This window comes from Halichoerus grypus, chromosome 11 (assembly GCF_964656455.1).
Source record: "Halichoerus grypus chromosome 11, mHalGry1.hap1.1, whole genome shotgun sequence".
Taxonomy (NCBI): domain Eukaryota; kingdom Metazoa; phylum Chordata; class Mammalia; order Carnivora; family Phocidae; genus Halichoerus; species Halichoerus grypus.
Genome location: NC_135722.1, coordinates 26271037 through 26295646, shown reverse-complemented (window position 1 = coordinate 26295646; position 24610 = coordinate 26271037). Strand labels below are relative to the sequence as shown.

Sequence of the window (24610 nt, the reverse complement as noted above, 5' to 3'; positions counted from 1 at the left end):
AACGTTTTTTCCATTACAAGCAAGAGTTTTACAGAAATATTTGAAGCTGATTTTAAAATGTATTTAGTTACTTTTGAATTCAAACTCTAAACTGCATACCCAATATGTAAGAGTTTCTTTATAAAACTGTGATACCTTCCCCCCCCCCCCAACCTTCCTTTTAGCTTTTATTCTGAATCACAACCCTTAGGCTCAACTAGTTTTCTGTCTAGTAGTTTTTCTAGATATGAGTCAAGAGGACATAATGTTGCTAACAAAGAGCGAAACCGAATTCTTGGGACTTAATAATTTAATGATATCTGTGTGTAGCTCTTGAGCACTGAGTACCTTCTGAAATATATTTGTGAGAACAAGACAGTGGGTGGTTAAAGGAATTCCCACACTTTGCTTTTTAAGAGACATGAAAGGTAATATATCTGCCTCAGATTAATTGGGGGAAAGTACATATTTGAGGATTTCTAAAATGTTTAATTTGCCTCTTAAAATTAGATCCCTCTGTTTTCAGTTAATACTGAGACCAGGAGAGGACAAGTAGGTAAGTATACATAAATACAAGATGACTTTTCTTTGAATTGGCATTTATTTTTAAATGGTATTGGCTGAATAAAGTAAGTAGCTATTTTAAATAAATTCTGAATGGAAGCAGCAGGAGGCATGACATTTTTGAGATCCTTTTATTTTTTTTAAAGGATTGTTTTAAAATTTTAAACTACAAAACCGATCCCATACATTCTGCCATAAATAAAAACAAACAATAAGGCAGACTCTACATAAGCAAACTGAGAACTGTTTTCAGAAAATGTGGTAAAATGCTTTACAATCATAAGCCATCCAGTTTTTAAAATAAAACTGTTGAAAACTCACAAATCTTCAAGCGGCACATAAAAGACCCCCTTGAAGAGGGAACAAAATGTGGTTCTGCCATTTTGTGCTGTTCTCACATTTTTGAAAACCTAGTTTTGCTTAGAGCACAGGTCTGTTCCATGTTCTAAAATTCACACAGGTTGGTTGGTGGTTTTTCTTCCCAAGAACCATATGATAGAGGCACCAATGACATACGACTTTGTTTCCAAGAACCTTGTAACAAAGCATTGTCTCTTTTAAACATATGACTTAAGAGGCAAGAACGGAATCCTGGAGTTTTCTTCCAGAGCCCGGCTGGGGCCCGCTTCACCGAATTCGCTTCTGCTGCCGCGCTCTGTAGATGTCATGAACGGGGGGGACGACAGCTCCCTTTTCTTCATCGTCATCGGAATCCTCGTTGGGCCTCTTGACCGCCTTGGTGAGTACGGCGTTGCTCTCCACCGGGCCGTTCCCCTCGACGGCCAGCTCCGGGGCGCCGCCCGTGATGATCCGCACAGCTTCCTCAACAGCTGCGCAAACCACACGGAAAGGAAGGACTGTTGGGGGGTGGGGAGGCCTGGGGGGGGGGGGCTGCAGAGTCCGCCCCGGGGAGAGAGACTGCACGCGCTACTTGGGACACTTCATGGTTGCCTGCAGAGCCTACTATTGGCAGAGCAAGGGAGGGCACGAGAGATACTACATAATTAAAGGAAAAGACCAAAGTGGCTCTTAAAATGACTTTCAGAAGCCCACTGTCCTAGTTCGTGTTCCCACGATAGAAAAGATCCGCTTTTGTGATGTTTTACTCCGTAGCATTAGAATGTGAACGAGCCTCTCTGTACCGAAGAGGGTTTGACTGCTCTGAGGTTTCACTGTACTGCAAGATGGCTAGCTGGAGTTGGGGACTTCAGCGCCAAAGAATAACAGTCGCCTGCCTAGGAGACCATGTGAATTCGGCCCTAAAGCGGGGCTTTCGTCACTTACTATTTGGTATCTTGCATCTTCGGAAAATTTCCATCAGTTCATCCACTTGTACAAAAGGACCCTATTTTGACACAAATAAATTTTAATCTCCAACAATCTGACAAGTTAAAATCGCACTACTTTACATTTTCCGTGAGAGGCGAAAAAGCACATGATTATTATAACCCACAGAGCAAGTATTATCAAGAAAATAAGAGTAAACAAACCTGGAAGCAGATGGGAGGAGGGAGAAGTTTCATTAGAACGACGGCGGCAGGCGGCACTGGGAACACGCCCCCGGGAACAGGGTGTAAGCCGGGTGCTGTGACACAAGGAGAAGGGGGGATCAGACAAGATGGAAGAATTTCTAGACAGAGCTAAAATAAATCAGAAGTAATTTATATAGAGAGTTCTAAGTATTGCTTTATTCTGGACATTTTAAATTGCTTTTACTGCTATACGTGTTTGGCCAACTACAGTGGAGGAGACAGGGCCGTCTCACCCCCATGGCCGCTGGGAGGCAGAAAAGTAAACAACCCAGTGGCAGAACTTCGGTTTTTGTCAAAGACCATTTCTAAGCCTCATAAATCATGTGTTCAGCAATCCTTTTTAAAGTCAGTTACTCAACGGCATGTTTAATCATAAGGGCCTCGTTCAAATAGGATCTAGAAGGGCCGCTACCCACTAGTAAGTGTAAATAACACCAAACAGCGTCACCGAAGTGAGTGTCCAGTTGTACAGGTAATTTGTATGGAGCAGCATCTCTGCCCAAACAGGTTACCAGAATCTGGATCACTGAGGGTATTTTCGTTTTTAAAGACATTCTTAACTCCTCTTGCTTCAAAGATTACAGCCAAGTCACTTGTCATAGTGACCCTGAGTCTAATAATTAACCTGCAAGGGAAAGGTCACATCACTCCCCCCCACCTCTGGATTTAAGTCAACAAACAGAGGTCTCAGTACTGGATCTAAAGTCATGGCTTACGTGCTAAATGTCGTGGCTGAAATGGAATCATCTGCTGAGTGTCTGGTTTGGGGTACTCTGGTTTTCTATCCACTTCATCTTTCAGAACAGGCACTATGGAAGGAGCTACAACTGGGTCTGGAATTATAGCTGCTAGCTTAGCACGGGAGACATCCTGAAAATGCAGAACACAAGAATCCTAAACCTGAAAAAGGGACTTGAAATATCATTGTGCAATTCTACAATCTTGAGGATACACTGAATACCTGGGTTAAAACCACAGAGAACTGAGAGGGACAAGTTAGAATGTGACGGTAAAGACTATTAAATACTCAACAAGGAAAGCTACAAGGCTTTAGAGATGTGGTGTTTGATAACCTTGCCCTAACCCTGGTCAGGAATTGTTTGACTCAGTGTTGCTGGGTAGGACATTTGCAAGCTTTTTTGAGTAAACACCTGACTGGGCACCAGGAAGAGAGTGGGGCAATTTGTGAGAAGATCTACAATTTTAGATATTTTTCTGACCCTTCCCTTCCACTAGAATTGAACAATATCAATTTAAGTGAAGCCCTACTTCATGAAAGCTAAAATAATCACTTAAACTAATTAATACAATTTTGTTAATGAAATAAAAAATTATTCCCAACATAGTTACAGGGAAGAAGGGACTGATATTGAGCAGCCACCTTTGTCCAGTTTTCACCATTTATTCCCTCTTTGATGAGGCAAATAGTAACCTCTCCATTTTATAGAAGGAACTGAAGCTCAAAGAGGTTCTAATATTTCCAAGGTCTTAGAGCTAAGAAGTAGAGAAAGGACTGGGAGCACCGGCCTCTGACCACAAGCCCACCCACCGTCCTCTTTTTAGTTTATCAGCAGTGCCCCACCAGGGCGGAGAACAGTTTCTCCAAGACCGGTCAAAAGGGACAGTGTGGCCACCTATCAGCGGGGCCCCGCCCCAGAGAAGTTCCTCTGCTGCGGGCGCTGCTGTCAGCCTGCCTGTCCGGAACCAAAAGAGCCCCTTTCGCCATCATCGACGCAGAAGAACATTTCACTTTCTCAACACTTGCTCATATGCACAGTTGGTGGCAGATCTCAGTGAGCAGGCCCATCGGGAACGGCTTTTTTCTCTTCCCCTCCCACATTATGTACACATGGGAGTATATTTAATCCTTCTCCCCCAAAATGAACGAGTTGAAATAGAAATAGAAGATGGAGAATTCATATTGAAGAAATAGTTCAACTTGGAAATAGTAAGAGCTCTATTTTCATTAATTTCCATTTTCACCTTGACGAAGTTGAAATAGTCCTTGCTAACTTCACATAGTGGTCTTAAAGGTCTTTTGCTTTTCCTTGAGAAGTTAAACTAGAAGCTGACCTTCCTGACCCCTGAGCAGTCACCCCTAGTTACAGAATAGGAAGATGGGACTGGCACGGAACTGGGGCTTCCATCAGTGAAAAGGTCTGAAGGTCAATTATGGGTCATTTTCCCCAAACATGTAAATCTGGTTCACACACCAGACCAGCAAGACGCAGGCCCAAAGAGGCTGCTGAAGAGAATGATGGTCAAGAGCATCCTAATGCTGGTTGGCTTAAAGGGACCCAATCTAGGATCTTGTGGGTATCGCTTCCCTTTGGATTTCTATCTTGGTCTTTGTTTTCATGACACAGGAAAAAAAAAAATCAAGAAATGACAGAACAGTGTTTTTCTCAGCAAGGGCTATTTCTGGAGCTGCATGAACATTAACCTTTCCCCCGGGGCCTAAACAGGTTGAGGGGCCAGATTTCTTAGGACTCAGTTGTCTATATAGAGGAGTTCAATTCCCAGATAAGCTCATTTCCTCAAGAGCCCCCTGAAGTACTGTGTTAAGATACAAATCCCTTCAGGAACTTTATGGACTTCTTAACAAGCTGTGACGTTTCTTCAGTATACCTACAGGAGCTACATTTGGTTTAGGATCTGTCAAAACACGTTCATGAGTTTTAAGAACTATTAGAAAAAACATAGCACCTAAAATGACATTTTTTCTTCCTTCCACAATACCGTCATGTGCCCACCAGACAAGATACAGGGCATTGGCAATTTCAGGGGAAGGCTGAAAGTGTTAAATCTCACTCTCGCATTTTGTCAGTACTTTTGATACTCAGTGTTTCATAAACACAAGGAAAATCCCTGAACTTTTTTCCTGTTTTCTGAAAATCTAAAACTAATTTCTATTTCAGAATTTCCTTTAGAGGGATGTGTTTCCATAAACTGTTCTAAAACACGGGAAAAGTAGGGACACTACACACCTCTTGATCCTAAGTACATACCTTATAACCAAGCGCTTTTAGTTCACTTGCCGAGCAAGGATATAAGTCCATGAACTTATATCTGTCCACCAGTAAAGCTGTTTCTTTGCCTTCATACTCTTCTTTGAATGCTGTAAACCGTCTTTTCTCCACTTTGAGTATGCTAGCTAGATCACCAATGTTACTTTCGAAAGCTAGAAATCGGGCCCAGATTTCTCTGTAATAAATATAATCAGTACTTAATTATTCTGGGTTTGGAAGAGGGAGTCCATTTACAAAAAAAAACCCTGAAGTTCCCTCCTCCCTTTTTTTAGTTAGAAAAAGCTCTTTTTTTAATTAAGATTTCCAAACTACAGGACAGTATAACAAATACCTATGGATCATCATCATCACCTAGATTTAATCATTGTTAATATTTCGCCATATTTGCTTCATCTTGCTTTTGCTTAAGTATTTGAAAGTAAGTTATAACACTTCACCCTGCACTCCTGTGTATTTAAGCCTCTTTTTGAGATTTTATTTATTTAGCACACCTTCCTATCCCCTTGTGGTCAGTAAGAGACACAGTTAGGTAAACTCTAGGTGGAAGAGCTGAAAAGGAACATACCCAGACTTCCAATTTCTCCTGAATAATGTGGCTTCACCATTTTGTTTAGTGGCATGAATTATTATGTGGAATACATTCTTCACTCAATGTATGAATAAAAATATATTCTAAAACCTAACATGATTGTTTTCCCCTCATTAACATGGATTATTTGGGACATATTTGTGCCTCAGAACTGTTGTAACAGCCAAAATTAATTCTCTGAGACTCTACTTAAATGTCACTAAACACCTTTGTATTGAAGTAACACACAGAATGCCGACTGCATACCAGGAATAGGACTATCACAAAAAGCCTACATTGGCAGATATTACTATTAGTTGATGAGATAAGGTTTGGGAAGGTTATGAAGTGTATCCAGGGTATAATCAGCTGAGCTGGAAATTGAACCCAAGACTCCAAAGCCTTACTATTTCCACTCTACCACTATACCATGTTCCTTTGTTTGATAAAACTGACAGAGTCAAAAGCATAAACCAGGGATGTAATATGTCAAACAAACTTTGAATATGTAAGAGTTTTTGCCCTTGAGTAAGGTAAAACTTTCAGAACTTGTATTTGTTCATATCAATTTCTAGGGCATGGTAAACTAGGAAGATATATTAAAATATTTAATAATAAATGCCTAACATCTCTCAAAACAATTCTCAGTATACAAACATTTTTTTAAAAAATCTTAAACAGGCATGTATTTGTAAATTAAGCTTCAATAGAGAAGGGAAATTTCTCCTGAAACTTCTAAACAAACGTTCATCCACAGATCACAATTCAAGTGTTAAAGCTGCCATCGGAACCCAACCAACAAGTTTTCCCAATAGCTTACCCAGACTTCTCAGGAGGAAGGCTTCCAGAGGTTAAGACTCGTTCAAACAAAACTCGGGTATTATTGTCCTCTAGGATATATAAAAAGATTTTAAATATTGAAAAATTACATTTTACAATCAACCGTGTATTTACATATGTATCACCTCATTTAATTCTCACAAAAATCCTCTGCAAAAAGGTAACTATTTCCCCAATTTTTATAGATGAGTTAACCTGGGTTTCAAAACAATTGAGTTGGGGACGCCTGTGTGGCTCAGTCCATTAAGCATCTGCCTTCGGCTCAGGTCATGATCCCAGGGTCCTGGGATTGAGCCCCGCATCAGGCTCCCTGCTCTGCAGGGAGCCTGCTTCTCCCTCTCCCTCTGCTGCTCCCCCTGCTTGTGCTCTTTCGATCTGACAAATAAATAAAATCTTAAATAACCCAAAACAACAACAACAACAAAACCAAACAAAAAATGATTGAGTTGATCTGGCTCACTGTTACTGAGTAACAGCTGGAACTAGAAGCCAGGTCTTTTTACCTGTAGTTCAGCCCTCCTCCTACATATACTGCATTTATGTCAGGCCATTTATAACTGTGATATCTGAGCAAGGTATCCACTGGCCTTTTTGATCTTTTTTTTTTAAGGTTTTATTTATTTATTTGAGAGAGAAAGAGAGCATGAGCGGGGTGAGGGGCAGAGGGAGAAGCAGACTCCCACCGAGCAGGGAGCCCAATGCGGGGCTCGATCCCAGGACTCCAGGATCATGGCCTGAGCCGAAGGCAGCCTCTTAACCGACTGAGCCACCCAGGCGCCCCCCACTGGCCTTTAAAATATAATAAAAATTATATATCTGCTTACATTGTGTCACAATTGATATTTTTTAAATACCTGGAATGTGATGGATGGCAAGCTCAAATTTATATATAGGCGATTTTCTTATTTTGCAGCACCAGGACTACTCTCTATATAACTACTTTAAATTCTTGTATAGGTACAATTAAAATTTAAGTCTCGGGAGTTCCTCTGTAGCTGGAGGTGGGAAAATAACACTTCTTCCTAAGGGATCTATTAAAATTTAAGAATCCTGCAATACATTTACTAACAATCATTGAACTGTATATTTTAAATGGGGGCATTTATGGTATATAAACTATACCTCAATAAAGTTTTTTAAAAATCCAGCAGAGTGTTGGTTTTTATTGCCTCAGGGTAGTTATTCAGTGTTTACTACATGTCCATACACAAAGTAAAACCAAGAGATTAAATGTGTTGAACCTAAGAAGATGGCACCATATTCATGGCTTTCATCTTAAACTTAACATACTGTACTTCAAAAAATAAGTAAATCTTGTATTTTATTCTTTTTGTTTTAACCCAGGCCTTGCTCCATACACACTTTCTACCATTCCACATAACTTTCCCACTGCTTTACATGCCGTCTTCTCTACCTGAAATAATGCATTTTCCTCTATCTTTTCCTGGCTAACTACTGTTCATCCTTCAAGACCATCTCATGTTGCCTCTAGAACAGCACTGTCCAACAGACATATAATGCAAGCTACATATATAATTTAAATTTTCCGCTAGCCACATTTAAAAGAGTAAAAACAGGTGAAATTAATTTTAATATATTTTATTTAACCCAAGATATCTAAATTATTTTGGCATGTAATTAATATGAAAATTAAGGTATTTTACTTTTTTTTTTAATTTTTTTATTTTTTGTACTGACTCTGAAATCTGGTATGTAGTTTACACTTACACCACATCTCATTTTGGCCTAGCCCCATTTCAGGGGCTCAATTCTTACTGGTCTAGTGGCTATCACAACTGCACAGCACAGCTCTAGAACTTAAATTGTACTCTCTTCTCTGTGCTTCCAAAGTAGCTCATTCAGGCTCTATTATAGTAGCACATTTTTTTCATGATTGCCACCATCATCCTAAGTAGTAACATTTACAATATGCATACCACATTCCATGTGTAAGTCAAACACACGCAAAAACTCATCTAATCCTCTCAACAATCCTATGAGAGGCACTCTTACGACCATACTGCAGATGAGAAATGGGAAACAAGATTATATACCTAACCCCAGAATTTATGCTACAATTAAGCACCAAAAGATGATGCAGTTACGTTTACACGTCTGATTCTCCCATGAGAACACTCTGAGAATAGGAATGGAGTCCTATTCACCTTCGTATTCCCAGACTCTAGTAACCAGAAGGTACTGAATAAATGATGAAAAGATGGGTGGATGGATGAACAAATGAAAGAACTATGTAAACACTGATTTTTGGAAGACAATAATAATGCTAATATCAGATATCATCCGCATTTTTGGAATAACATATATACTAGTAACTATTCTAAAAAAAATAAAATGATTTGCAATGGTTGAGAACTTCTTTTTTTTTAAAGATTTTATTTATTTGACCGAGAGAGAGCACAAGCAGGGGGAGAGGCAGGCAGAGAGAGAGAGAGAGAGAGAGGGAGAAGGGAGCTCCCCACGGAGCAGGGAGCCCGTTTCAGGGCTCGATCCAAGGACCCTGGGATCATGACCTGAGCCAAAGGCAGACGCCTAACCAACTGAGTCACCCAGGCGCCCAAGGAACATTAATTCTATAAGAGAAAATTTCTTTGTAATTCAGTGCTCCACTATCTCATTTTTTGGAGTTAAGTCCTCTTCCAGAGTGTAGAATCACTAAGCTAAAATACCAAATCGTATTTAAGTTTTTTCTACTATATAGGTATAAAGAATGCTGTATTTTTATTTTTTTATTATTATTTTTTAAGATTTTATTTATTTATTTGACAGAGAGATAGAGAGAGGGCACAAGTAGGCAGAGAGGCAGGCAGAGGGAGAGGGAGAAGCAGACTCTCCATTGAGCAGGGAGCCCGACGCGGGGCTCGATCCCAGGACCCTGGGATCATGACCTGAGCCGAAGGCAGCTGCTTAACTGACTGAGCCACCCAGGCGCCCCAAGAATGCTGTATTTTTAAAAAATATCATTCAAAGCATTGATGTATAGTTGTGATATCTAACTCATTTACATGGCACATAATTGTACATTTCTTTTTTTAAAAATTTTTTTATTGTTATGTTAATCCCCATACATTACATCATTAGTTTTAGATGTAGTGTTCCATGATTCATTGTTTGTGCATAACACCCAGTGCTCCATGCAGAACGTGCCCTCCTCAATACCCATCACCAGGCTAACCCATCCTCCCACCCCCCTCCCCTCTAGAACCCTCAGTTTGTTTTTCAGAGTCCATCGTCTCTCATGGTTCATCTACCCCTCCGATTTCCCCTGTACATTTCTTTCTTAAACCAACTTTTATACCAGATCATTTCTAGTCAAGAAATTACATGTACTGGACTGTGGGTAACTAGACTAAATGAGACACATACATATATATATATATACGTTATATAAATCCCCCAGCTCCGTGCCCAGTGTAAGGTCGGATCTTAGTAAAGGATGGCCATTATTATTACAACAGGATAGAGAAAGATGGTAATAAACAGAACGTTTCTTTTGGAAATCTCTTCCCCAGCAGCCTCCAAGCATTTCACTTTACTACTTGGGCATCTTTGAGTTTTGGTGGCTAGATATTTGTTGTCTGTTCCTCCACCCCCCACCCAGGAAACAAGAGATGATTTGCGCAGAGTCGTCAGAGATGAGCATGAACAACTCTTTTTCCCAAGTCTGAATTTGTGGCTTTATCCTACTTGTGATGGAACTTCACTGATGAGGCATTAAAGACCATCCTGCAGAGTCAAAAGCATCTACTATTACTCAAATACAAATTCATGGTTGTTAGGCCACAAATATTTCTTGAGTGCCTATTAAGTGCCTGGTTCCAGTGTGACAACAGAATTAGAATACATCTGAGAAAGAAAGAAACCCAGCAACATATTTTCAGAGAATGATACTGATGGTTTAGTATTAATTTAGTATTAACATAACCATTATAGATCTACAATTGACTTACCATTGAGGTGAGAAAGATAGTCAATATAGGCCAAGACATATTCTGGAATGTCTCCATATTTCTTTAGACCCAGCTCAAAAATCTTAAAGGCAACAGATTTGTCCTAGAAGTAGAGAGGAATGTGCTGGTTTCTATGAAATGTCAGACAAGATACTCAAAACAATACTAAAACTATGACACCTAAGCAAGTTACATTAAGTATTAAAATGGAAATTAAAATCATATTAAGTAAAAACTGCTGAGTTAAAGACCAAGGTGTTTAATAAAGCATAAATTAGCAGGCAGTGGGGATTTGGATGATGCTCCATATAATTTTACACAGATACACTTAGACTTCCTTTATGATACAGAGCAATTAAAACTTAAGGACAGAAACTAGGACTACCTTTCTTTTAATTAATGTATCTCAGATGAAAGAAGCTATTTTACCTTTATATTTTATTTCAGCACTTACCTTACTACAGTAATACTCCATGAGTGCTGCAGTAACATAGACATGGTGGCGGGTTCTGGTATCTTCTCTTGCTTTTTTAAATATCATTCTTCCAGATTTGATACCTTCTGCTCTTCTTGCAAATTTCATATATTGGATATATACCTATGCAAAAAAAAGAAAAAAGCATTTCTTCTCTACAGATTAGGTAGAATGTGATTCCTGTAGCATCCGAAACAGTCTCACCTTATTCCTACACTAGTATGTTTCCTGTATAAGAAAACAATCTTGAATACCCAAGATACCAGAAAGTAAGCTTATAGATAGTGCTCTATTTAAGTCCACAAGCAAATTTTTTCTGGTAGTAAAGATGCATGCAAATTAATTTTTTTAATGCAAATAAATTTTTAAAAATTGATACATAATTCACATACCACAAAATTCACCCTTTAAAGTGTACAATTTAATGGTTTTTAGTATATGCATGAGGATGTACAATCATCACTACTATCTAATTCCAGAATATACAGTTAAGTTTTAAGGAGGGAATAAAAGTAAAACTACTAGAAAACATTCCATTAATAAATGCCAACACCTAGAAACTCAAGATTTAATCTAATACAAGCATATTTAATAATATATGTTTAACTTTACATTTTCTTGGTTTATTGCTTTAAAAGCCCACTAACTCTGTTTTTCCAAAGACCATATAATGTATCTTTTACTGATAAGCTATTAATGAGCCATTTTATCCTCAGCATCACAGAGTGTGCAATACATGATAAGCATGTAATATTAGTTCAATAAACAAATGTTTCTGGACTAAGAGTAGAGTCCTGATTTGCCCAGTTTTGATGACGTCAAACTATGTTACCCAGTTTTGACAGATGGATGGATGAATGGATGAATGAACTATGAGTTCCTTGAGGAAAGGGATTTTCTCTAATTTGTCATTATACTTCTGGAATCTAGCATGGTGCACAGAGAAGTTTGCTAAATGAATTTTAAAATGATGAAGAAATGCAAGCAATCAGAACAGTGGAATCCCAACACAAACCAACAAAAAAGCAGTATAGATTTGACTTGAAGCAGAGGCTCTAGAGTTGCAGACACTCGCCTGTCCCCTTCCCCTCTGGATGAGAGAGCTTCATTGCATTTTAGTAGAGACTAAGGGCTTTGAAACTCAGGGCTTGGAAACCACTATTATGGAGCAGAATTCAGGATAAAGCAAGTGCCCATCCAATTCCTTCCCAGAATATTGGCTTCTCTTGTTTCCATTTATTTAAAAAGAACTATTTATGAGGCAACAATTATGTGGCATAAATGGCTTTAATCCATGATCACGAGGAAGATGTTAAAAGAAAGCACCACTGCTTCATACTGCTGCATTTATTAATTTATTTATTTATTTTTATTTTTTTAAGATTTTATGTATTTATTTGACAGAGAGACAGAGAGAGCACAAGTAGGCAGAGCGGCAGGCAGAGGGAGAGGGAGAAGCAGGCTCTCCGCTGAGCGCAGAGCCTGAGGCGGGGCTCGATCCCAGGACACTGAGATCATGACTTGAGCTGAAGGCAGACACTTAACCATCTGAGCCACCCCGGTGCCCCCATACTGTTGCATTTAAAAAAAAAAAGTGAGGGGGCGCCTGGCTGGCTCAGTTGGTAGAGCATGCAACGCTTGATCTCAGGGTTATGAGTTCAAGCCTCACACTGGGTGTGCAGTCTACTTAAAATAAATAAAATAGTAAGAAAAGAAAGAAGAGAACAGATCAGTAATTGACTACGAAGGGGTCACATGAGGGAATTTCTGTGAGGTGATTAAAGTGTTTTGTATCTTGGGGCGCCTGGGTGGCTCAGTCGTTAAGCGCCTGCCTTCGGCTCAGGTCATGATCCCAGGGTCCTGGGATCGAGCCCTGCATCGGGCTCCCTGCTTGGCAGGAAGCCTGCTTCTCCCTCTCCCATTCCCTCTGCTTGTGTTCCCTCTCTCGCTGTCTCTCTGTCAAATAAATAAACAAGATAAAATTAAAAAAAAAAAAAAAAAAAAGTGTTTTGTATCTTAATTGTGATGGTGGTCCCATGACTCAATGTTATTGGTCAAGATTCACAGAACTATACCAAAACAACCAGTGAATTTTAATATATGTAAATTAAAAATTTTTGTTAAAGCTGACTGCAAAGATGGTAAGGAAACGTAATGTTACTCACCAAGGTGGGGTCAATATCTTCAATTGCCAGAAGTCTGTTATATATACTGTGAACTTTCTCATATTTCATGCGACTCTAAGGTGGTAGAGAAGAAGTGGATATAAATATACATTCATAAACAAGCAGGATTTGAGCTCTGAGGAATCCAGAGGCTGCACCCCACAATGGCACCTGCTTTGAGCATAAATATATAATGAGCTGAGGACTAATAACTGTTCATTTTGTATCATCTCTACTAAAAGCAGTATGCCTGGCAAAGAAGCAGCCAGAAAAAAATTTAGTCCTGCAGTAAAAAAATCCAATTATAAGAAAGTTCTAAATATTGTTACTGACCTCTTCATAATCTGCATATGCAAAATAAAGAAGCATATTCTTCTTTAATAAAGTGCTTATGGCTCTTTCATATATATTAGCAGCTTCATCACTAAATAATTTGGCATTATTCATATCCTAGGAGAAAAAAAAAGTTCACTCTTTAATAATTTTCATACAGCTGAAAGAGAATGAAATAGACATATATACATATGGACACATATGCATTTCTGGATTCTAAAAAAATTCCAAAGACTTAACATACAGAAGAATCATACAAGTATGCTAAATGGTTCATCATTTTAATAGATTAAAAAACAGCCCCTATATTTTAATTCTGACTAAGGTAGCCACATATAACAGTGTCACTAAGCTTTATATTGACATAAGGTTAACATTTTCAACACCCATACTTCATTACCAAAATTCAGTATTATTATTTTTATCAAATTATTGCTCTATTAAAACCATGAAAAGGCCAAAGGTGGGGAGAGGAATACTTACCCCCTTTTCCGCAAGCAGTTTACTTGACTGCTCAAGATACTGGGCGGCTTCATACCAAATATCAGGGTGATGGCCCAGTACAAGCAGGCACTGTTCATAAGCAAACATAACTAGGGAAGACATTCACAACATTCAATTAAAATAAATATTATTTATGAAACTATCAGTACAAGCATCACAACAAACTTAGTAGGCTAAAACAGGGCCATCAATAATGAATGGTAACTAGAAATAAAAGCTGTAGTGATTTCTGGCACCATTATCCACCCAAGCCCCATCCATCCATCCATCCTTTATCAAATTAGTATTTATTTAGCACAAACTATATGCTAGGGAATGTGAGAGATCCTGACTGTATGAGTGACTAAGACTTCCTATACTTAAGGAGTCTGCCCTGTGTTGGGAAGATATTACAAAGGCAATTATAAAAAGTAATAACTATTATGATGAGGAAAGTACAGTGTACTCTTGAACTTGCAGCAGCAGAACTTAGCATAGTTTAGGGACTCAAGAAAGGCTTCCCTAAGGAACTGATATCTAAAGCAAAACCTGAAGAAGTAATAGAATCTGGTCAGATGAGAGAGTAAGTGGAGCTCAGGAAGGAAGAGGGAACATGGTGTAGGCAAAGAAAACTATCTGCAAAAGCTTACAGATAAGAGTGACAAGACTGAGGAATTGTTTCAAGTTCCAAATTCTAGTTCTGACAGTAGCAGAGTTGTTCCTATAAGACTAACTCTCCTGAAAATAAAAATCATAAACCAAAAAAACCACAAAAACCTAAAGGCATGGGAGATTGATCAAAAGAAACCAATGGCCAAGACAGAAACCAAAGAACATTGAGCCCTTAAAAAATCAGAACCACACAGGGTAAGATCCATATTTAATATGACTTTTCCCCTCAGGGACACATCCCTTTGTGTACAGTTCTGGGATAGCTAGATCTCAAGTCAAATACTGAAGTCTTACTGGCTTGAGGAAAGTAACATGGCATTCTGAGCTATGAAAATAGGTAGAAAATTAAGGGGGAAAATCCCCCCCCAAAGAGAGAGCCATAGAGGATGGCGCCTGAATATCTGAGCATAAATGCCCTCAAATCTTTAGCTGGCCTCTAAAATATACTTACACAGGGAAGAATACAAAGAGCTCAAGTGGAAAGCAAAGCTGGAAGGCTGAAAGAGCTGAATAGGTTTCTCAGCAGTTGCCCATTGTAATGGAGACCAAGTTTAGAATTTGAGTCCCATCAAGTTAGAGGGTCTGGGCAAACACCTTGAACTTCCCATTCTGTTTAAGGAGTAAAGACTTTGTCCCAGGACAAAGAGATTTACCGTGAAATTAAAGGCAAAACTAAAACAGATCCATCCTAACAAGGTCCAGGTGATCTGTCAGTAATTTAACCCCCGGCTAAAATAAAATTCAACATTTTTCAGAAGAAGATGAGAGAACCCAGTCTTTACAATGTAGCATTTGTACATCTGTATAATGTCCAAAAGAAAAATTTTATTATTTTTTTTTCTTTTATTTATTTATTTATTTGACAGAGAGAGACACAGTGAGAGAGGGAACATAAGCAGGGGGAGTGAGAGAGGGAAAGCAGGCTTCCCGCAGAGCAGGGAGCCTGATGCGGGGCTCGATCCCAGGACCCTGGGATCATGGCCTGAGCCGAAGGCAGATGCTTAACGACTGAGCCACCCAGGCGCCCCCAAAAGAAAAATTTTAAATGTCTAGACTCTTTTTTTAAATTTTTTTTTTTTTTTTTAAGATTTTATTTATTTGCGAGAGAGACAATGAGAGACAGAGAGCATGGGAGGGAGGAGGGTCAGAGGGAGAAGCAGACTCCCTGCTGAGCAGGGAGCCTGATGTGGGACTCGATCCCGGGACTCCAGGATCATGTCCTGAGCCGAAGGCAGTCGCTTAACCAACTGAGCCACCCAGGCGCCCCTTAAATGTCTAGACTCTTGACAAAACAGGAAGATGTGACCCACAGTCAAGAGAAAAAGGAACCAATTCCATGATGGCCCACATGTTGGAAATCAGCATACGAGGACTTTGGAACTACTCTTATAAATATGTTCAAGGATATAAAGAAAAAGATGGTAATAAACACAGAATCTCAACAGAGAAATGGAAACTATAAAAAAGAAACTATAAAAAAATACAATATATTTTTTTAAGTAGACTCCATGTTGGGTGTGGAGCCCAACATGGGGCTTGAACTCATGACCCTGAGATCAAGACCTGGACGCTTAACCAACTGAGCCATCCAGGCCCCCCCCCTTTTTTAAAATAGGCACCACGCCCAGTGTGGAGCCCAATGCGGGGTTTGAACTCATGACCCTGAGATCAAGACCTGAGCTGAGATCAAGTTGGACACTTAACCTACTGAGCCACCTATGCGCTCCCCAAAATTTCTAGAATGGAAATTTATAGAACTAAAAAGTATAATATCTGGAATTCACTGGATGGGTTTAACAGCAGATTGGATATGTTAAACAAAGGTCAGTGAACATGGATGGAGATAGAGCTATAGAACTTACTGAATCTGAAGAACGTAAGAGAAAAAAAAGACTGGAGGTAAAAAATAGCCTATGGGATAATATCAAGTGACTGAACATATATGTAACTGGAGTCCCAGGAGGGTTAATCTTATTACCTCTTTTTGTGATAAGCGTCTGATCTTCTGTACGAAGAGGGTTGCTCTTTTCCCACTGTATGTATTTCTTCCACATATCCACCTGCTGGGCTTCTTGGGGAGTATTCTGAGGAGGCACTGAGGGAGCATTGCGGTCCAAACCTTTCATTACTGTCTCATATTCCTAGATAACAAGCATTTAGAATTCGTGGTGAGCCTAGAAACAACTCAGATATATGGAACGGAGTTGATCAGTTTGGAATACTTTGTTCAAAATGCCTATTTTCCCCAAATACCACTTTGTTAATATAATCTAAAAACTATTGAAGAGCAGGGAGAAAGATAACAGAGGATGACTTACCCAAAAACAGGTTCCCAGGCCTGAGTGAACAGAACACCCCTGGGCCCTCTCTGTAAGTGATCTAGGAGGTCACTCTCCAGGACAGAGGAGCTGACAGATCAACATGACTGATGATCTGGTGGCATCATTACTGCCATCTTTGGAGAAACTGTCTTTTAAAATTTCAATAGTTTGTATTACTAGGCTATCTTCCCTACTTCTAACAGTGTCAACGAATGGAAAGGTATGCACATAAGACAAAAATCTGGCCCTGAGAGCTATGAGACCACAAAGTAGTACGGTATTCAAGCATGTATGAGCAGATATGAGGAAAGCATAAGAACTAATTCATCAATCGTAGGTAGAAACTTGTCTCCATGTCCTTCTCAAGTATTTCAAAAAATTTCTTCCAAACGTGGTTTACTCTATATTTGTCCTTCAACGTGTGTAAAGAGGCATTTCATTTCAAATATATCTGCTCAGATGATGAAATTAATTGTCATTGGTTAAGATTGCCAATAACTGAAAATGTCAAGAGGAACACCCAACAGGGAAAGCTCTTGTATAAACAACATACTCATCAAAAGAAGTGACCTGCTGGAATTCCATACCTTTGCTACACGCCTAGCATTCATGTAATCTCGACTCCGATCTTCAATCATTTTTTTAGCTAAATGAATATTGATACCCTAGGAAAAAACAAAGAGAAATGTATATTATTTTAAAATTAAGTATGTTTTAATAGTATGTTTTAATATTAGCATAATACAGTTAATTTGTGCATTTACTAAGTCATTTTCAATTCTATATTTTAAAAGATTTTGTTAATAAAGGTCAATCACATTACATGCTTCAAGGATCAAGGAGGATCTGCTCATATCTGTTAGGAGCTGGTAGTAAGTCTCCATGTCAGGAATTTCTAAAGATAAGGAATGATTTGGAAAGGTTCTATTATTTCATATAAAATTCTATTAATAAAAAAATGCTATACAGATTCATCAGCGTGAATAGCAAGCACTTTATTTATTTTATTTTTTTAAGATTTTATTTATTTATTTATTTGACAGTGAGAGAGAGACAGTGAGAGAGGGAACACAAGCAGGAGGAGTGGGAGAGGGAGAAGCAGGCTTCCCGTGGAGCAGGGAGCCTGATGCGGGGCTCAATCCCAGGACCCTGGAATCACGACCTGAGCCGAAGGCAGATGCTTAATGACTGAGCCACCCAGGAGCCCCACCAGCACTTTGCTTTAAAAGCCCTTTTCTAACTAGGTCTCCGTACTTTTTTTTTTTTTTTTTAACATTTTATTTATTTGAGAGAGAGAGAGCATGTGTGAGGGCGAGAAGCAGAGGGAGAGGGAGAAGTAGACTGCCCGCTGAGCAGGGACCCCAATATGGGGCTCAGTCCCAGGACCCTGCGATCATGACCTAAGCTGAAGGCAGACGCCCAATGGGCTGAGCCACCCAGGGATCCCGAGAGAACGGTTTCAACACCCTACATAGTTCTTCCCCATCACAATGGATATATGAGAAACTTTCTTTTAACGATACAGCTGCTGTGGCTGTATGTTTACATATATGAGCTGATTAGCTCAGCTGGTTAAAAAATATGCCAGTGAGACAAAGATCTTGGACTGCAGCCCCACTGCAAGCCAATAAATCACAGCACCGTAACTACATGAAAGACTTGTAATGCAACTGATCATACTACTGGAAACAATGCTAATTAAGGTCCCATTTCATAAGAGATGAATGACAATGTGTATGTATATGGTTTAGCACTGAATATAAGTGGTTTTGTAAGAATTTTAATTTCTCCCAGGGTATTCTCTAAAAAATAACTCAGTAATATTAGGAGACTCTCAAAACCTTACAAAAACATTAGGAGTAGTTCTCTGATTACAATCAAAATAAAAACAGACCTGTGTAGCAGGCTAGAATCTAGCAGCTACTACAGAGGTTAGAATCCATAAGTCCAAGTACATAAAAATTAAAAACAAACAAAATTAAAAATGGCTTAGTTATAATAATGAACTACTCTAGCCTAATTTACCTCTTCATACTTGTTATAGTCTCTCCAGAGTTGTTCAATGTTGATCATTGGATTAACACAACCTCGTTGATAAACTCTTCGGACAGCTGTTATTCTCTGATTTTCTGCATAAGATCCAACAGCTTCCCTGGCGTTGGATTAAAAAAATGCCATCAATTATATTATAGCTAAAGCAACTGTTCACATGGGAAAAAAAACTATAAAAGTACTTACACGCCTTTTAAGAAATTGATGTAATCCACCCAAATCTAAGAAATAAAATAAAATGTCAGTATCTTTTCTTTATATTTTCAAATTTATTAAGTGTATATATGGAAAAAACTTAACTCTACCTGATAAGACATAATTTCCATTCCAATTTTATCTAGTGCAAAGTCATATGCTTGAGCCATTTTTTCTCTGAAATAAATATGAGACATGTTTGCTTATTTTTAAGATTTTATTATTTTTTTAAGATTTTATTTTTAAGCAATCTCTACACTCAACGTGGGGCATGAATTCACAACCCCAAGATCAAAAGTCACATGCTCTACCCACTGAGCCAGCCAGCCACCCTCTTAAAGATTTTATTTTAAAGTAATCTCTATATCCATCGCGGATCTCAAACTTATAACCCTGAGATCAAGAGTCATATGCTCTGCCGACTGAACCAGTCAGGCACCCTGAAAGACATGTTTTTTTAAAAACAAGTATTTGTTATAAAAATATATCTACAGCTAAAACATATGGGGTGCCTGGCTGGCTCAGTTGGTGGAGCATGTGACCCTTGATCTTGGGATTGTGAGTTTAAGACCCACGTTGGATGTAGAGAGCACTTAAAAATAAAACCTTTTAAAAAAAAACAATAATTATAACTTCTCATCATATGATCAAAACAGCATTTGAACCTTTGAATAAGCAAAAATGTGAAGACATCTTTGCAAGTACATAGAGAAAATAGTTCTTTTGTGTTTAGTTTGTCAATGTCATTAATTTATATATTTTCTTTTACCTACTGTTTGTGCGTTCATCAAAGATAAAGCCCATGTTTCACTTATCCTTATATCCTTTAAATTGCCTAATCTTACATGTAGCAGATTCAAATGTGGAAATATTTGGTTCTCTGATTAAGGAGATAAGTTATGTCTGAAGATGTATTAGCTCTGAAGTAAAATTTAGGAAGAAAGAACTTCCTCTTCAATATAAGATAATAAAAGAAATGAGGAAAAGGAAATAAAGATAGAATTCTAGTTATAGAAATAGCTTGTTTGTTATACACAAGAATAGCTATTTGAGAAGGTCCATTATTGAGTTTCTGTGAGGATGGATAGGTGGGTGTAAGCCGTAGCAGGGAGTTACACTCCGAGAGAACTGTCAAAGACGCCTTCGAATACGTAGGCAGCCCGCTGCACTGTAAGCTGCCAAGAGTAGTGCTAGGACAAGTAATAGATGCTTTTTATGAAGTTTGACAACAAGCCTACCAACAAAGTGATCTGGTGTTGCAAATGTAATGTTTCAACACAGAAGGGCTTGGGTGATTCAATTCTCCAGAATAAGACTTTCTTTGAAGCCCTTGTTGTGAGTTTTACTGACTTCTCAGGTAACCCTGAATTTCCAAATTCCTAAGTCTCTTCTCCCCAGAGTTAAGAGAAGGTGTGAGTTTATGTGGGATTGACTGTGTGCCTGGAGATGACTTGTATTCTTAAGATCTTGTTTTAACTTACTTGTAACTTGGCAGTTTACCCTTGGTTTCTCGAACATACGAAAGATAACACTTCCATAAATCAATGTGCAAAACCTTCATAAGGCATCTCTGAAATAGCTATAAGTACAAGAAAATATTATCAGAACCCACAGTTAAATAAATTCCACATGTACATGGGCAAAATGAAATATTAAAAAAAACAAAGTCAGCTCTTTTCATGAATTTATCTTCTTACAGATAAATGGCAAATTTAACAAATCCCTCCTATTTTCAGGTTAGATAATCAAAATCATTCTGATGATTTTGGTCAGTGGAGTATAAATACTTTCTTTTCCAAAATTTTTATTATGAACATTTTCAAGCATACAAAAAAAACTGAATAAGTACAGTGAACTCCTATATAATCACTACCTAGATTCAACAATTGTTACCATTTTACTATATTTGCCTATGTTTAAGTCCTAAGTTAAACTTCAGCATAAAATTCAAAATATGTTTATGAGGACTCACCTTTTCAACCTTGTCATAATTTTTAGCTTTTATCTGAAGAGAAACAGAAAAATACAGAATTAACATTATTGTTTTTAGAGTATTAAAACACCATGCCAGACTTTTTTGACTAATCTTGCAAATTCATCCCTACACTTTCCAACTAATTCTGCTTTACACATAACAAACAGAATTTTGAGCATGACCTGGATAATTATGCATTATAAATGTGCCTTATGTGAACTGATTCTACACATACAGCTTTTCATACATTTATGTTGAAATTTTATAAATTTCAAATTTTGTAAAATTATAGTCACAAGGTAGATACAGAAATATATAGAAGGCATACTTGAATAAAGCTTTATGTATCTACTGAAGACAAACTTTACTTAAAGCTTTGTTTTCCCAGAATAGCTACTACTAGAACAATCTGAGTATGGTAGCAAAAAGATTTGCTAACTTTGACTACAATTACATTTTAGTCACCCAGTCAACCTACTATATTCTAGGCACTGTGGCAGCAATTGTGGCTACCACAGCGAACAAAACATGCATAGTGTCTGCCTGTGTCCTCAGAGGACTTGAAATTTTATGGGGAAAAGTTGTGCCAAATGGGGGAAATATAGGGTGCTATGGATACACTTAGGGGGACCATAAAACTCAGACTTGGGGACTTGCAAAAAATTTCCTGGAAAAAGTGAAGATGTTAAGGATGAGGTGTTAGGCTGGTAAAGAAAGGGAGGAGTTATTCCAAGCAGGAGGAATAACATGTGCGAAGACCAAGGTTAAATGTTATTACGTATCCCTTTCTCTGAGTATCTTCATCAGATGGTAGGTGATTAATTTGGTTCGTGAAATCTTGGCTTGTGGTCCTTTTCTCTCAGCAGTATATATAAATTTTCTATTTTCTGGCTTAAGGTGATGCAGATGAGAATTTTGATGACAGACTTTTTTTTCTTTTGCTGATAACTTGCTCTTTCTCTCTGGAACTTGTAAGATTTCCTCTTGATCTTCAGAGTTCATACATTTTAAGAGGCTATATGTAAGTTTTGCACTTTGAGGCAGCTCAGTCAGGCTCTGGAGTCAGACCTCTTGGGTTTACATGGACTATCCACTTAACCTCTTTTTTCCTTATCTGAAAAATGGGGGGGATAGTCCCTATTTTCTAAGGCTGTTAATAAGGACTTAGTGAGTTAATGTGAAGCCACTAGAACACTGCCTGGCAAAGTGAGCACAGAGTAATTGCCATTTATTATTCCATTAGCACAAATTCAGCATGCCCTTTGAAGTTACAGGTACAGGGACCTTTCAGCTCAAGAATTTTTAAAAAAATTACTGCCTCTCTTCCATCTGTTCTTTTTTTCCTTTTAGAACTCCGATTATGCACATTAGATCTCCTTACTCTATCCTCAAAATCTATTATTTTTACCCTGTCTTTGAATTTTGGTCCAGGTTTAAAACTTTCTTCCACTAGATTTTCCAGGCCAAAAATTTAGGTCTCCATGTTACCATTCTCTTTCATTTGACTTACTGCTATAGTTAGTTCAAAAATAATGGGTTTGTCTTGTTTTTCAAAAATTCTGTACTTTCGATATTGCTGTGGTTCATATTATTTTGTTAAAGTTATTGTCTCTCTCCTCTATTTTGTTAGGGGTCTGTCCTGACAGTTTTAGTTAGCAGTCCTTTCTTGTTGCTGGATCCTTAGAGGTGCAGCTGTTTTTTCTGTCTATTCACTGAAGCTCAGTGTTGGCAGACCTAGGTAGTTGACCCTTTCTCTACCATCAAACCTATGTAGCAGGTGTAGACAGCAAATAGGCTGGTCATAGTCCTTGGACATAGAACCAGAAAGAAATCTTTGCTCAAGAGTAGGGAGGATTCAGCCTACTGGTTCTGATCCTTTTTCGTTTCCTGGAGCCACGCTGATGTCAACATTCCTCTAGGGGTAGAAAGGCAGTTGAGGCGTTCCAAGTATTTTTATGGGTCAGTTTCTTACTTTTTGCCTTAAGTTCTCCACCAGCCCTCTTCTTTGAGGCTGCCATAAAACCTGAGGTTTCTTGCATTCCCCTGCTTGGTCAGTAGAGGTAAATAGCTTGAGTTGAAAGTGGGAGTGAAGTAAGTTCAAGTCACCAGCTTCCCAAATGCAGAGTACAAATTATATACAGTTCTCACAATTGGCCAGGAAAACCAACACTCATAGAGAAAACTGGCTAAGAATATGAATAGGCAATTCCCAGAAGAGAGAATGCAAATGGTTAAAACTAATGTGGCAATACATACGAACTTCCAAAATGGGAAAAACAAAATAATAGATATCATTTTATACCAGTCAGTATGGTAAAAGCTTAAAAAAGGTATTAACAACTACTGAAGTGGCATGAGGAAAGGGAGTTCATACACTGCTCAAGGAAATATGAATTGTTATGACCTTTATGGAAAGCCATTGGCAAAATCTATTCAAATAAAAAAATATTACCTTTTGACCTAGCAATTCTGCTCTCAGATCTACCCCACAGAAACAAAAGCATCAGGATAGAAAGGTGTTGTACAAAGTTATTTACTGCTAACTTTGTAGCAGCAAAAACAGTTAACAAAGTAAATGTCCACCAACAAGGAAATGGTTTAATAAATTATGGTACATCCACATTATGGAATATTATATATCCATATAAAATGAATTAAAGCTATATATAAAGGGTAAGTTGGGAGAGTTTCATATGATTTTATTGAATGAAAAAAAGATTAAAATGTGTATAATTCATTTTTATAAAACAATCAAAAATAAATCTTATTTGTACATATCTATGTTTGTAGATGATTTTATGAGCATGGAGAAAATATGGTATACACACAAAGTTGATAATACAGTTATAGCAGGCAGAGTTCTAAGGGTAGAAGAATAGAGACAAGAAAAAAGAGACTGTACATATATGATTTCATTTATGCATTTAAGTTAAAAAAATCTATTTTTGTGTAAGAAACATAAACCAAAAAATCCGGGTTTTTTCCTACATGAATTGGTCCTCTATCTTGGATTCATTATTTATTGCTTCAATTGGTATTACATTCAATACATGTATGTAGAAAAACTACAGAATTCTCTGGTCTTGAATACCTGGTCACTGATGGTTATTCATTAATTCAACCAATAAATATTCAACAGCCCCTCTCTAGAGGCTATACTGATAGCATTAACATTGCAGCTATCATCTCATTACTTTTTAAACATTCAAATTTTAAAATATCAACCTGCTTTGGTAAAGCAGTGTGATAAAAATGAAAAGAATTTGATCACCTTGTATCATATACTGAATTTCTCTCAGCATCAGTGTTCCCACTTATAAAACAGGAATGATAAGAACATTTACTATAAACAGTTTCCAAGGATTGAAAAGAAAATAAAGCATTTAGACATTCCGGATGTATAAATCATACCAATTAACAAAATTATGAACTAAAGGAGTATAAACTTTTCATTACATA

At 38.0% G+C, this 24610-nt stretch overlaps 1 protein-coding gene across 2 annotated transcripts in view; it reads right to left on the bottom strand.

The window, feature by feature from the left end:
- Positions 1-655: 655 nt before the first annotated feature.
- The window catches only part of CSTF3 (cleavage stimulation factor subunit 3), a 70089-nt gene continuing 46134 nt past the window's right edge, over positions 656-24610 (bottom strand). For both annotated transcript variants that reach the window (XM_078058233.1, XM_078058234.1), the window contains exons 4-21: positions 21149-21181; positions 20658-20755; positions 19287-19353; positions 19168-19202; positions 18955-19081; positions 17517-17594; positions 16587-16749; positions 13937-14046; positions 13454-13570; positions 13121-13195; positions 10935-11078; positions 10481-10583; positions 6493-6562; positions 5084-5279; positions 2792-2945; positions 2034-2128; positions 1828-1888; positions 656-1373 (exon numbers count right to left, since the gene is read on the bottom strand). In XM_078058233.1, the coding sequence (XP_077914359.1) occupies positions 1171-1373; positions 1828-1888; positions 2034-2128; positions 2792-2945; positions 5084-5279; positions 6493-6562; positions 10481-10583; positions 10935-11078; positions 13121-13195; positions 13454-13570; positions 13937-14046; positions 16587-16749; positions 17517-17594; positions 18955-19081; positions 19168-19202; positions 19287-19353; positions 20658-20755; positions 21149-21181 (1929 nt within the window). In that variant the 3' untranslated portion in view covers positions 656-1170. The remainder of the gene's footprint in view (positions 1374-1827; positions 1889-2033; positions 2129-2791; positions 2946-5083; positions 5280-6492; positions 6563-10480; positions 10584-10934; positions 11079-13120; positions 13196-13453; positions 13571-13936; positions 14047-16586; positions 16750-17516; positions 17595-18954; positions 19082-19167; positions 19203-19286; positions 19354-20657; positions 20756-21148; positions 21182-24610) is intronic.